The sequence below is a fragment of the Myodes glareolus genome, chromosome 2 (assembly GCF_982192425.1).
Source record: "Myodes glareolus chromosome 2, mMyoGla1.1, whole genome shotgun sequence".
NCBI lineage: Eukaryota > Metazoa > Chordata > Mammalia > Rodentia > Cricetidae > Myodes > Myodes glareolus.
In genome coordinates this window covers 52839137-52853964 of record NC_142027.1, presented here as the reverse complement: position 1 = coordinate 52853964, position 14828 = coordinate 52839137, and the positions used below count along the sequence as shown (strand labels likewise).

General features: G+C 46.5%; 1 protein-coding gene across 1 annotated transcript; it reads left to right on the top strand.

Annotated features, from left to right (window-relative positions):
- The first annotated feature begins 1113 nt into the window (after nucleotides 1-1113).
- Nucleotides 1114-14624, top strand: Tagln3 (transgelin 3). Its single transcript, XM_048454355.3, has 4 exons — nucleotides 1114-1588; nucleotides 2639-2813; nucleotides 12841-12943; nucleotides 14157-14624. The coding sequence occupies exons 1-4, from the start codon at nucleotides 1409-1411 to the stop codon at nucleotides 14296-14298; spliced, it is 600 nt and encodes a 199-aa protein (XP_048310312.1). The 5' UTR covers nucleotides 1114-1408; the 3' UTR covers nucleotides 14299-14624.
- The last annotated feature ends 204 nt before the right edge of the window (nucleotides 14625-14828 follow it).

Below are 14828 nucleotides of genomic sequence, written 5' to 3'. Positions count from 1 at the left end.
ATCCTCACAGGGACAATGACCATCTCCTCATTAGAACTGTTTTATCTATGGTCTTGAGCCAATTTATTGGCACATTGTGAAACCATAATTATTTTTTTTCAGGTCCAATCTTTGGCATGACTTAAACACTTGATAAATATTTGTTGATTGAAGGTTTAAACGAACCAACAAGTATTTGGAATGGACGTACCCAGGGACGTACACAAAACAGCTAAAGTGAGACGTCATCTTTACCCTCGAACATCTTAGACTTGGGAGCAAACTGCTAAACTCTTTAGCTCTTAAGACATGTTCAGGCCAGCTTGATTTTTCCTCGTGTTTTGTCTACCTTTCCCTGTGTTAAGTGACTCTTTAATGCATGTCCCTGGCACCTTCGACATCCTTATCTAAAATAGAAGAAGACTGCAGTTCTCCAGAACTTTTAGAACACTCACTGACTTGTGTTCACTTACAAAATTTGCCCTATATATTTTCAGTTTAAAGTAACATTTTAAAGGTTTATTCCTTGAATAGAGCCAAACCAAGCCACAGAGGTTTTGCACGGGTTGGAAGTTTCTGGATGAAACTGGGTTGACAGCTTAAGTAAATGATTGCAGCGTCCAGTGTTCCCCACCCCCACCCCATTCTGTCCGGTAACAACTGTCACTTCAGTACAAGGTTAAAGTGGTCTGACTATTCCTGGCAAATGGGCACTTAGCAGAATGGACCCTCCCAGAGACCCGGGTCCCCCCAGGCATCTGTGTGGGGCCTTGGATACAATGCTGAGATCCCCAGAGGAGGAGAAAGGATTGTGGTGCAGAGAAAGAGGCTCCCAGCAGGAGTCAGGCGAGTTTGCCTGACTAAGAGAGGGCTGTCTTTGGAGGGCTCTTAGCAACAGCCCTGATTTGACCCGCCTCAGCCGTGAGAAAATCAAATCAGAGCGCCTTGCTTCCAGTCTCCACACACCATCAGCGGGCGATTGTCGAGGCATCCTTTCTCCTGCCTGTTAATTACCTGCCCTGGGAATCTCACGCAAAGTGCTGCTGAGAGGGGGAGCAAGCAACCATCGCCCACCCTCAACCCAGCCCCCGATTGCCTGGGGGTTCAGGCTCGCGAGTGAGTCCTTGTACATCATCCAGTCCGCCTGACAGGCAGGACTGAGAGGGGGGTTTCAGCCCCCCTCCCTGGGTCGGCCGGGGCTTTATTCTAGAGTCCATGGCGCGTGGCTGCGCTTTTCTTTCTCATTTGTAGGTGAAACCCCATTGGCTTCATTGGCTCCTTGATTTAAACCACGCCCGGCTTTCTGTCCGCTTTGCTGCTGCTGGGCTCGGCCTCCCTGCCACATCCCAGCCGGGTTCTCAGAAAACCCGGGGGCTGCTGTGGCTGCTATTGTGTGGATGCCGCGCGTGTCCTCTCTTCTCTTCCAGAGATGGCTAACAGGGGCCCGAGCTATGGCTTAAGCCGAGAGGTGCAGGAGAAGATCGAGCAGAAGTATGATGCGGACCTGGAGAACAAGCTGGTGGACTGGATCATCCTGCAGTGTGCTGAGGATATAGAGCACCCGCCCCCGGGCAGGGCCCATTTTCAGAAATGGTTGATGGACGGGACGGTAAGCCGGGCAGGGTTATTGGTTGCTGGAGTGGTGAAAGGAAGCCCTCCTGGGGCCTTTTCTTTCTACGTGAGGGCCCGGGGGAATCCTCTGTTGCCAAGGTATGGGTCTCATCGGGAGGACCTGGGATGCCTTTATTTCTCTAGGGCTGTGAGATGAGGGCTCCCTGTACAATTCCCTAGCTAGTTTAGAGGATTCTCCACCCATCGGAGCATCAAGCTCCCTGCTAAGCTATAAGCAAAATTGAAGCCCTTCGGATATTTCCATGGAGAATAGAGCTAAGTGCAGCCGTTTGATCTTCTTTGCCTTCTCGGTGCACCAGCCTTTCTGGGGCTTTTCTTACCCCCAGGGGAACCCGCTGGTTACACACGGTGAAACAAAGGAATAGAGGCAGGCTAGCCAACTCCTTGTCCTCCAGGGAAGCTGAGCCCCTTGGAGAAGCTCAGGGGCTCTGGAGCGGAAAGGGAACCCTTATTTGATAGTGGGGTTCCTTTCCGTCTAGATGCTGTGTGTTTGGGTTCCAGGAGGACAGCTCAGCTCAGTCGAGCAAGCCTGTCTTTTCTGGCAGATTGTGATTTACTGTTACATAACTGCGATCCCACCCATGTGTTGGGTAGACCAAGGCTTGCTTGGCTTCGTCTTCTCAGAGTCCGTGATAAGACCCAACTCAGTTCTTTGACACGTCATAAACTCATATAGGATGAGTTAGTGAAGAGAGCAGATCCCAGAAAGCAGATCACAATCCCCCTACTTCCCCAGGAGCCTCCAACGCATCCTCCATTAAGAGTCTGAGATCATGTCCTCATCACCCATCATCATTTCCAATGAGAGAATTGGATTCCGGTTGCAGGACTATGGTTAGCTGTAGCCTGAGAGTGGGGTCCCTGGGGTCTTCTTCTGTGTTTAATGTGAGAGCGTGCATGCGTGTGTGTGTGTGTGTGTGTGTGTGTGTGTGTGTGTGTGTGTGTGTGCAGATGCACCATTCACTTCTGACTTGTGACATTTATTGCAAAGGCAAACACTGATTCTCTGTCCCCACGCTCCCTTCAGGTCCTGTGCAAGCTGATAAACAGTTTATATCCACCAGGACAAGAACCCATCCCCAAGATCTCAGAGTCAAAGATGGCTTTTAAGCAGATGGAGCAAATCTCCCAGTTCCTGAAAGCGGCCGAGGTCTATGGTGTCAGGACCACAGACATTTTTCAAACAGTGGATCTGTGGGAAGGTAAACAGCCCTTCTGTCTTTGGGTCTGTTTCCCCTGGACTCCCGTTCCCATACCTCCTCTTTTCCCTATCGTCTATTTGTAAAAGCCACTTACATAGGGCTTCCTGGAACTGCTTGCAGGAGGGAAGTCCATTCTCAGTTGTCACCCCATGGGCAGTGTTGCCCTTCCTGCTTGTGGTGCTTTATGGGTAGGGGTCCTGTCTTATACAAGATGAGGATATGACAAGTACCTCAGCAAACTAGAAGTGTGCACAGAGAAGAAGCGAACTGGTGGAACGGGTGTCTTTTTCTCTAGTCAGTCAGCCGTTCATAACAAATCACATTTCGTGGAAAAGCGGGAGGCAGGCATGAGTGAGTGCTCTTCTGACTCACCAGCAGTGGGGCTTACAGACAGAGCCATCTGCTCCTCTGTCATTCAATCTGAGGGAGACCAAGAGAGGGCTCCATCTTCCTGTTAAACAACTATCCAGAGCACAGTTACTGTATCGTCTAGATAGGTATTATCCAGAGCACAGTGACTGTATCTTCTAGGTGGATGTTATCCAGAGCACAGTTACTGTATCTTCTAGATGAATGTTATCCAGAGCACAGTGACTGTATCTTTTAGGTGGGCATTCCACTCCAGGGGGACTACCAGATGGATTTTTTTCATTTACATTTGTGAACTAACTTGGTGAGAAATATACAAAGCTATATAGATCAAAGCTTAGCTATGGAACTATTTAGCAATCCACCATGATTGGAGAAAATGATGTGGAATGGAGGTATTGCTGGAGAATCTGAGGGACCAATAGCCATGCGGCGTCCAGTCCCCTTTAGTGAAATGGGCATGTTAGTCCATACAGCCACCACTAGGCCTGCCTGAGGCTCAGAGAGGCTGTCTAATTGCCAGATTGATTGACACACCCATTGTCACTGGATGTCATCACAGGGCAACCCACAGAACCCCTAAGGTGGTGACCAAATGGCCTACTGACAGAGAGAGTAGACTAATGATAGTTTGATCAAGAGCCATGGGTATCCTAAGCAGAGGACAGTCTGCTCAGATAGTTATAAACAACAACAAAAAAATCACCTCCTCCATGCTCACAGTGACCTCAAGCCTTCATTCCAAGAGGGCTCCTATTTCATGCCTTTTACCTGAGTGAGCAGTTCAAACCTGAAGAGGTCAGGGGTCTGAACTTGTATTTTTTCTAGTACCTCAGATATCTGAAATGCTGGCTAGCTAGGCCACTAGACCTCAAGGGTATCTGCCCCCAATTCTCCATGGATGCCCCCACTGAGGCTTGATTCCCAGGTCAGGATAATGGTGATTGTCCACAGTTAATACAGTTTCTTTTCACTGACATTCCTCTTCTCTAGAAGCACACAGAGAAGAGCTTTTCTGGACAATGACACACAGTTCTTCTAACTAAACTATGAAGGGAATCTTTTCAACCGCCTCATTGCATAGATAATGACACCTGCCTGCCCTTGTTATAGGCGTTCATCAGAATTCATAGTTCACAGTCCTGAGCCCCACCCTAGACTCTGAAGCCAAAACAGAAGACCTTATTCAACAGGCCACACCATTCTTTGGCCAGGGGCCTTAGCATCTTTCATCTCTACCATGAATGTACTGCTGCATCATGTCAGTGACTAACTGTTGATGCCAGGGAGGCAAAGGAGGATGGAGAAGGATGAATCAACGCTGTGTGAAACCAAGAGATAGGGTGTGAGAGCAAATGAGAGAAACCCTGGTGAACACTCAAGTGCAGGATGTAAGTAAGAGGAAGGGCACTGGAGGTACCTGGGAGGTCGGGTCTAAAGGGAGCCTACCTATTTACATTAGAGAAGGGCTACCTTTACTTCCTTTCCTCCTTTATCCAAACACCATGGAGAGGGGCTCTATACTTGAGAGGGGGGGCTCTAACAGAGGGGGGAGAGGAGGAGCAGTTCTTCTGGGTGGGCAGCATGCATGGCAGTCTACACACCTGCCATAACCTGTGTTAGACACTCCTGGAAAAAGAAGAAGGCTAGGAGGCATAAATGTTAGCAGGGCAACCCAAAACGTAGCCCTGGAATATGATAATGCTTCTAGATAAAAAGTAAGACAGACAATAAAAGTCATCATTTGCCCATGCCTCAACCCATCCCCGCCCCAGTGCAGAAGAGGAGGACTTTAAATGAAATACGGAGACTCTGTTTCTCAAGGCACTGTGATTGACAGGTCACAGAAACGCTAGAATTACACAAAGGTGGGGATGTGCAAGAGAGCTGACAGCAGGGAGACAGATGCTGAGGAGTTTCCAGATGACTTGCTGGAAGCCCCAAGGAACTGAGACTGAAGATGATGTCATGGACTAGAGACTTGATATTTCCCAGGATCCCTGTCTGAAGCTCAGACCAGAGCTGTTTCCCGGGCCAAGGAGGAGCATAGGAGTAGAAAGCAGGTTGCTTTGAACAGGGAAGTGGGTGAGATTGCCTTAGTGGCACAGATCACAGACCGAGCATGGGAGGCTCTGGTCCTTTCTGCAGCAGCTGCTTGTAATGCACGATGTGGTTGATGACTAAACTGTAGTCAAAGAGGAGGGTTGGCGTGTGTTTGTGTGACATGTCTGCATGAGGATGTACACACTCTCTGACACATAGATATCAGACTTCAGACTAGTCGTGTGCACAGCTCGTCACATCTGCCATTCCGCTCCCTGGCTGAGGTTGCAATCCTGCCCTCACACTTCAGTTCCTCCCGCTATGTCATGATTCCCTGCATCACAGTTGAGGTGGCTGTGGCTGCTTTGGGTCCATCCCCCACTCTTCCTGGACACTTCCCTTCCTCCTCTGCAGGTACTTTATGCCTGGCTGCTCTCAGTACCCCATTTCCTCTGCTTGGCACGTGTCTCCTAAATATGGTTCTTTTTGCTCACAGTGCCTTTCCAAGCTGCTTCTATGTTGCAGATCAGCAAAGCTTCAGGAGCCCAGGTTTGCCAAGTGACTTCTTGTTTAAGCTTCAGTTACTCATATAGGTGGGGTCCCAGAAGTCCCCACCATTCTTGAACCCCCTTTAGGTACATTGTTTGGAAGAGACCTGGGGCCAGCAAGGATGCAAGGGTCTTCACAAAGATAGCCAGGTGACAGCTTGATCGTGGAGATAACACAAAGTTACCAAAGCCTTCGTTGGGGAAGGGCCAGAGTGACCTTCAATGTTGATGGTGGGGAAAGGCAAGGGCCACTGCAAAGAATGGAAGGGGACGGAAAGAGCCCCTCTGTGAAGAGAAAAGTTAAATGGTCTGAAGGGTTCCTTTTAGATCTGGCGCAGATGCCAGCAAAGGGCAGGGGTGGGGCTCTTTCAGCTCTGACTCAGGAGAGGATGGTACAGGCAAGCCTGCAGCATCTTTGTTATGAGTACCAGAGGGGAGACAAGAGAAAGGGAGCAACAATAAACCGAGTCTGTATGTGTATAAGAAAGAGAAAACACACAAGAAAAAGTGAGAAGCTGGTCTGAGGTCCGGTCAGAAAGCCTGCAGTGGGACTGTCCTATGAGGTGGGGTGGAGTCAGGCTCCCAAGGCAGAAACTAGAGAACCTGGACAGAACCTGTGTGCAATATCACTTCTCAGCTAAAGTGTCTTAGCCTTGAATTTCTCCTGCATCAAATGGGCCTAATAGAACCTATTTCATGTTATTGGTCTGGGGAACAAAGGAAGAGATGTATTAGAAACGCTCAGAAGGTGCCTGATAAGGTATAGTGTAAGTATTGCCAGTGGCCTACCCCTTCTGGGACTAATAGGAAGGGCGGGGACTGGAGGGTCATAGACTCCTCTTTAAAAGATGGATTTGATTAATTATCACACTTACAAGCTGATAGGATTGCCTGGATGACCGTCACCCTGGCAGTCATTCATGCAGGTTACGTTATTGACTTTTTCACTTAGAAGACATTGAATTTGCCATCTGTACCCATGATACATTGCATTGCCACTGTCAGACCTGGGAGCCCTTGGTAGAATGAAAATAGCATGAGTTTTAGAGTAGATACATTGAAAGCCATCTTCCATTGCATCCTAGCTGCCTGACTCTGTTTACAGTGTTCAGCTGCCTAGAGTCTTGGTTCTCTTCTGTGTAATGGTCTAGCACCCCCAACCCCTAAAGGAATTGTATGGAGCAAACATGTTAACTCTCTAGCACAATATATGATTCCTAGTTGCCTAATAAATGTCGACTTTTTTTCTGCTTCAGTAAGCTCATCAGCAATGACCTTTGGGGCCTATCCATATAAGCACTTAGTGTCAAATGTTAAGAATTCCAAAATGTCAGCGCAGACAATACTTGAAGAGCAATCAGCCTGATTATTCTTCTCAACAATTGAACTGATGGAGGATAATGGGTGCACGCTTTTATGTTGTCTGTTCTTTTCTCCTGATGATGGGAGTTGGGGAGGTGTTGTTTACACGGAAGGATAGAGCCTGGAAGGTTCACGTGTACTCTCTCGGGAGGTGTCACTGTGTGTGCTGTTCCCCAACAGCAGAAGCTGAAGACTCATTTCTCCTAGCCAGAGACGGGTTTGGGGATACTGCACGGTACCCACCGTGACCTGAGCTATCACAAATGCCCACTCCTCCACCCTCCTTTCTGATGGCAGCACCCTCAGGTGCGTTCATTCGGAAGGGCTGCTGGCCATTGTATTTTGTGAGTTTTTCCTTTAGCGGTGCTTCAGTCTCCAGCACGCAGCACAGGCATGCGGTCTGACTGACAGACACATTCTTGACATATTAAGTCTGCAACAAGGCCCAAGTAACTGCATTTCTTACCAATTTGTAGGTGACACTGCTTCTACTCTCCTGCGGGCCCCACTTTGAGAGTCACTACCTTACTGTTTCTCTTCCCACTGGCCAGAATGGAAACAACAAAAATCCATACATTTCAGAGAGACCACTCAGCTTACCGTCTACCATTTCTCTCTGGCCTGCAGCGGCATTTTCACAGGGAGGTGGGAAGTGATTTTTCTATCACAGCTTGCTTTCTCTGTGATGTGTATATTAAAAATCAGCTTCTAAGAGTTAACAGAGTTGGTCAAGACTAATAGAAAATAGCAGTTCTGAAACAAATAATTTAAGGCTGACTTTTGGGTTAAAAATAGAATAGAAAATAGTGTCAAACCTCACTTATCCTACGCAAGTGACTTCTGCATTGCCTTCATTTTTCCCTTTGTCTTCTCATTTGTTTTCTTCTTTTGTTTTTAATTAAGAATAGATTCTCATTTTGTACAATATATCCTGATTATAGCTTCTCCTCCCTCCACTCCTCCCAGTTCCTCTCCACTTTCTCTCTCCTCTGGATCCATTCCCTTTCTATCTCCCATTACAGACAAACAGGCATCTAAGAGATAGCAACCAAACATGACTAAATAAAATATAATAAGATGAATCAAAAACTTTCATATTGAAGTAGTACATGGCAGCCCAATAGGAAGAAAAGAGTCCCAAAGCAGGTCTGCTTGCTTTCACAATCAGGGGTACCATAAAAATACTAAGTCAATATCTATCTATCTATCTATCTATCTATCTATCTATCTATCTATCTATCTATCTATCTATCAATCTATCTATCTATCATCTACAGGACCTGGTGTAGATCCATGTAAGACATGCATAAGATATCTTGAGTGTAAACTTAAACTTTATAAGCACCAAGTTAGGACATTAAAGGCAGAACCCTGGGCTCCATTCCTTAAGGCTTATTGATTAGCAGTTTGGGGTTTATGGCTATTTTGAGGTGGTGTTATTTTGTGATAATACAAAATGAATACAATGTGAATGGTGGCACTTGGGAGGCTGAGGCAGGCAGATTATCATAAATTCAAGGTCTGTTTGGGCTATAGAGTAAGGCCCTACTTTATAGATAGATAGATGTATAGATAGATAGATAGATAGATAGATAGATAGATAGATAGATAGATAGATAAATGAGGGGGTTATGGAGGGAGAGAAATTGGAAGCAGTGACTCCTACACTGTTAAGTATAAAGTGCCCTGATTCACACATAGCCTCTCCATATCATCCTGTCCATCTGGGTGATATACTACCCGTATAATTTTTAAACCTTCAACGAAGCCTTGCCTCACCCAAGGCCCACACTCTACAGTGGGTTCCCTCTTCCTATCTATAATAGCACATTCTGTGAGTTTGGACAAATGTGTCCACCATTATAGTATTGTGCAGCGTACTTTCGCTACCCTAAAACTCTTCTGTGGCCCATCATTTTATCAGTTTCCATTATCAGTCCCAGTGATCACTGCTCCTCTTGCTGTCTATCTGGTTTTGCCCTTTGTAGGATGTCACATAGCTCTGTATGCAGTCCGTTCAGATTCTATTAGCTCTGCTGTAAAACCTCAAGTCCGATATTAACTTCCCATGATAAAGAAATAGAAGAACCCAGGCAGCCTGGTGCAAGCTTGCCTTCCTCTTCCTGTGTCGCTTTCCTTCTCAGATTCAAAGGCAAATTCTTACGTCATCACCAGGACTGGTTCGTTCCTGCTCTGCTTGCATGTGGAAAACTGTCAACATCTGAACAGTCTGTTTTTTAGGATTGTATTTCTTTATTTTCTTGGGAGAATGGTATTTAGAGGAGGTAATCAGGCTGCCATGAAGAGTCATAGCGTTTGTCAATGTGTCCAGGATGGCTTTCAGGAATCAAAGAGATGCTAAGGAGGCAGACTTCCAGCTTGGATCAAAGCGCTTCTAATGATCAGTTTTGTTCTTTGGACTTTGCGAAAGATGTCTCTGAAGGGAGGAGTTATTGCTTAACAAAATGTATGCAGTTCTTAGCACTCGTCAGCTACAACCAAGAGTTCAGAGTGGGGCTTACAGGTCCATCTGACCACGTAAGGATTATCTTGAGAACACCCCAGAATCGGAATTCAGGTGCTCAGGCTGCACTGATGGTCAGGCTGGCATCACAGTCACCAGACACAGCCTGTGTTCCTCAGACTATCACCTGTGTATTATTTACCAAGCTTATTGTAATATAGATTCTTGGAACTTTCCAAGTCAAATTCTCATGGGGAAAAAATAAACCCTTAGTACCCAAAATTCATATAGTACATTTGGAGAGACACCCCCTCTGCAAACTTCCTTGAAGGAACAGCAAAGCGTGGGGGTGTGCTCTGAAGCAAGCTGGACAAGGCAAGTTTTTGCACTTGCATCATTTCGAAAGCTTCACAAGAAGGAGGATCTTACGCTGGCTGTGACACAGCAGCTTAGTGTTTGATGTCCTATGCCCAGCACGCCATGCAGATCTTCCTTGACCTTGTGTTTCATAGCACATTTACATATCTGACCCCTGTTAACACAGATGGGGTTCCAGGAGTGGCCCCAATTCCTGCCACCTGTTTCTTCTGTCTGGCACTACTCACTCGATCTCAGTTTCTAATCGGAGGAAAAAAAAATCAGTTTGGACAAGAGCTCTCTTTCCCACATCATCAGTCCAAGAATTCTGGAATTCTTCACAAAAGTCTCTACTAGAAAGCATACACTTAAAATGGACTAGCTGTGCACTGGCTTAGATTTGTAGTCACTAAGTTACTTAGAGTCTTAATAACTAACTTAGTCAGCATGTAGACTCCAAATATTTGTATTTTTAATGTTATGTGAGTGAAGATATAGCAAAATTATTGCAGACAAAAACATCAAATGGCTTATGACCATTTTGGGATGTGTGTCCTTATTCCTATGGTACCCAATATCAATGCCCAGATTTAGATTCTACCAATCTAAATGCTACCAATACCCTGACACCTTTGGTTATCTTTGGTCACTGCTTCCTCCCAAGGAGCATGGTTCCTCACCAATTTCACAAAGGGGAGGGGCAAGGAGGATAGCAGTGAAGTGGAGTGCACCTATTGTGGAGTTTGATTTCAGTCCAACAGGAGCTGGAGCTGGCTCTGGATTACTTGTTGTTTGCTTACTTTGAGGGTGTTAGCAAATCTCCTTGAATTAGTTTTGCTGTCCATAGATGGGGAGGAGTTTTCACTCCATAATGTTAAGTCCTCATGTGAAAAAACATCTAGCCCATGATATACATTACATGTCTTTCTTTGAAACCTTCTCTTTAGAAAAGAAACCTTCTGATTTGTTCCTGCGAAAGATTGCCTCCTTCCCTTAGATGCGCCTAACTCAGTCATACGTTCACTTCCCTGTCCACTGTACTGAGAAGAGGGTGGGTGGTGTTGCTTTTACATCCCTAGGTTCCTGGATCTCTACCTTTGCCTGTGGCTCCATCCTTTCTGAGTGTATATATGTGCACAATAGCTATCTCCTTCTGAAGGAAGCTACACTGAGCTGGAACAAAGTTTATGCCCTACCCACTGCTCATAGAATGCTTCCGGCTGACTTGCTGAGTGTTTTCCACATTGTCCCAGATCCTGTAGGTGTCAGACCCACACCCTCCACCTATCAGAACTATATTCCTGCTGCTTTGTGTAAGAGGTGAGCTTATTGGCAGATTCTAGCTCATACTTCCTGTACTTACTCATTTTCTTCTAGGTTCTCCTTTATCGCTTTGCTGTGCACGAGCACACCCAGTCACATCACCTTCTAGAATGCCATGACTACAGGTTTATCTTTCACAGCAGCTTATGATATAGGGACACATACAGAAAGACATTTCGTGTGTGGAAGAGAAAAGTTGTTCTAACTACCATCTCTCATCTCTGCATTTCTTCTCTCCAAATTCTTAGTGGTTTTTTTTTTTTTTGTATCCTTCCCTTGCCATCTATAATAGATACTCTGCTCACCATCGCCCCAGCAGCTGAGTCTGAGAGAGTCTCCACTGCAGAATTTCCTGTACCCACAGCCATCCCCACCGGCCTCAAGCTGCAATTGCCCTGTAGTGAGTGTCAGATGTAGGGTGGATGAAAACACACGAGGGAAGGAGACTCTTGCCTCTCTTCTTGGAACACATGAGCATCCTGATCAGGACCTCCCTAAAGACCATAATTGCTGATTTCATTACAGTTCCTGCTCCCTTCTCTGCCCTTCTTCCCTTGTAACTGTGTATTCCCCAGGGGCTGAGCTGCAGGAAGTGCACAAAGGAGACCACAGATGCTCACTGGGTCTGATCAGAGCCTTTGCCTATCTGCTGCTCCCTGTCTCAGGCCCCCACAGTCTCTTTCTCTCTCTTTTAGCTCAGTGCCTTTTAGCATTTGCAGCCCTTGTTCCTGCTCTGTGCAGACCTTTGATCCACCCACACCGGTAGCAACTTCTCTGGTGTAAGATTTGCCAGTCCTCTGAAAAGGAGGAAGGGAAGAGGATGGGAGGAGCTGGCTGGTTGGAAGGCTCAGCTGCCTTCTTTAGGGGCAATCCTGTGACCATGTCCCGACTCCTTATGTGAGACTACCCGATGCCCCCTCCCCTGCTTTGTTCTCTCTCACACTGGGCCAGTGATGTATTGTCTCCATTAGTCCCTTTCATGCATCACACAATAGAGCGCTGTCACTTGTGCCTTGAGTGCTTTCTGTGTTGATTTCTTTCTCCATTGGCCTGTGGACCAGAGCACTGAGCGAATACTCAATTTGATGAACAGGGATGATTTTAGACTCTGCTAACCCAGATAAAGTAAAAGAGAGGAGCCCCCAGGGTCTGGGGTAGAATTACTCTAAGCAACCAATTTATCTGCATTTTTCCTTTCTCTGTCCGCTCATGAGGAAAGTGCTCTTCTGCAAGCCGTCACCCAGGACCTCCTGATCAGATCACATCAGAGCATGGCTGAAGCCATGAAGGCCAGGCCCAAGGCCAGGGGTGGATCCTTATGGGAGCTGCTAATGCTTGGAGTGTTTATTATACATACACTTGAATAAATTAGAAAGGGCCTTCTTGTGTGAATCCAACAATTAGCAGGGTTGAGGTGGGTTTTATGTCAGAGCCACTCTGGGAAGTGATTGTAGTCACCCATAGCCTCCCCTATCTAGCGGTCTTCCCGGGTGCAGAAACCCCTTCTTCCGAAATCCCTGGCCCTGACACGCTGGACTTTAACCTCTTCACTGGATTCCAGGGAAGGACATGGCAGCTGTGCAAAGGACTCTGATGGCTCTAGGCAGCGTTGCAGTTACCAAGGATGATGGCTGCTACCGGGGAGAGCCATCCTGGTTTCACAGGTGAGTTGGTGAGTCCTTCTCTGCCTCCCCAGAGAGACACCTAGAGCTGTCAGACACAGTTTGTCTACACAGAAGCACAAAGAAGCAAACGCTTCTGGTCCCACGGCAAGGTCCACTGAGAAGGAAGACCGATGCTGTCATTCTAGCCGACACCCAACTGGGACTGAACTGCTTGGGATTTCTCTTAGCTCCTAGCATCTCCCTCTCCCTTGTTCTTTTCCTTCTTTCATCTTTTTCATTCTCTCCTATGCACCTAATGAAGAATAAATTAGTCCCTTTGCCATGTACCATCTCGGTTTGTAACCCAGCAGGTTAACTAATAGCCCCCGCTTTGACTCTCAAAAGCGTCCTGGTCTGGGTGATAAATTATATCATTATTTCGGTCTACTGAAATAGACTAGGCCTTTTATGACCTGTTCCTTCAGCGACCTTAATGGCAGCGAGAGTAGAGACAGAGATGTGCAAACTGAGGTGTCCGGAGGCAGATGTCTGGAATGCTTGTAGCGGCTTCGCAGTAGTTTTTTTTTCTCATCCTGGAGAGTATAGAAGGATGTAGTTTATGTCCTTTAGATGACCTTGACCTAAATTTCTCCTAGAAACATTGAAATCCTGGTCCTAGTCTCAGAATTATTGACCATGGCCTGTATTCTGCAAATCTAAATTTATTCATAATCCAGCTCTTTACCAAAATTTGGCAGCCTCTGGTCAGGAGATATAGATTGGCTCCTCGAAAACTCCCAGGTTGATTGGGCAGCAAAACAGAGATTCATCCTTGGTCCTGTGTGGGAAGGGTGAGTGGGGCTTAGGATACATTTTGTAAAAGGAGTTGGTTTTGTAAGCACAGGTACTGGAAAGGGTGAGAAGGTAAGGACTGAGGTGTTCTGAAGAGGAAGAAGAAGGAGGAAAGAGAAGCTGAGATTGAGTTTGCCAGAAGAGCAGCTACGGGTTCTCCTTTCTTTTGTTGCTAGAATTTCTAAGAGTTGTCTTGGTTCCCAAGGGATAGAAAACTTGTATGTACTTGTCAGCCACAGCTCAGTAGACTATAGCTCTCGGTAGGCCATAGTTCATGGTGGGTCAGAGCTCTTTAAGAGTTGTAGACCAGGGAAGAGTCTGCTGGTGTGTTTAACTGCCTCAGATAGAAGCTGTGTATCCGTATCTTGAGGAGGGTTTGGAACTGCCCATGACAGAAGACCATCTCACTCTTTCTACCCAGGAAAGCCCAGCAGAATCGAAGAGGATTTTCAGAGGAGCAACTTCGTCAGGGACAGAACGTCATAGGCCTGCAGATGGGCAGCAACAAGGGTGCCTCCCAGGCGGGCATGACGGGGTACGGGATGCCCAGGCAGATCATGTAAGATGCCACATCTTGCCTGCCCTGGTAGAGAGAACGAATGCTCCACACTACAGTCTGTGACAAAGAAATAGGTAGTCACCTGCTCACCTTCTCCTCCTTCTCAAAGCCTTCTGTCCCCTGTTCTTGCAAGTGCTGCACTTCTGCTGGGAATCCACGTTGCCTATTGCTGCCACCCTTCGTTCGTTTAGAACTATGCAAAGACTCCGCTTCCTCTCTCTGACCTCCTGTGCCCTGAGATCTCTGTTCATTTGATTATTTATTTATTTATTTGCCAAATACTTCTGTCCTTGACTTATAGAACGTACCTAATAAACAAATTAGTCTGTGTTCCCGAGTGTAACTTCATTCTCTGTCAGGGACTGTGCCGGCTGGAAGGGCCCCTTCCTGCCTCATTCAGGAGGTGATTGACAAAATGAAGTTAGCATGGACTATAGAAAATGAATTAACTATCAGGAAGCTTTTGCAAGATTATTATGCTTATCTTGGTAATTTCGATGGCAAAATTAGAAATAGTTTTTCCCACTAGAGATC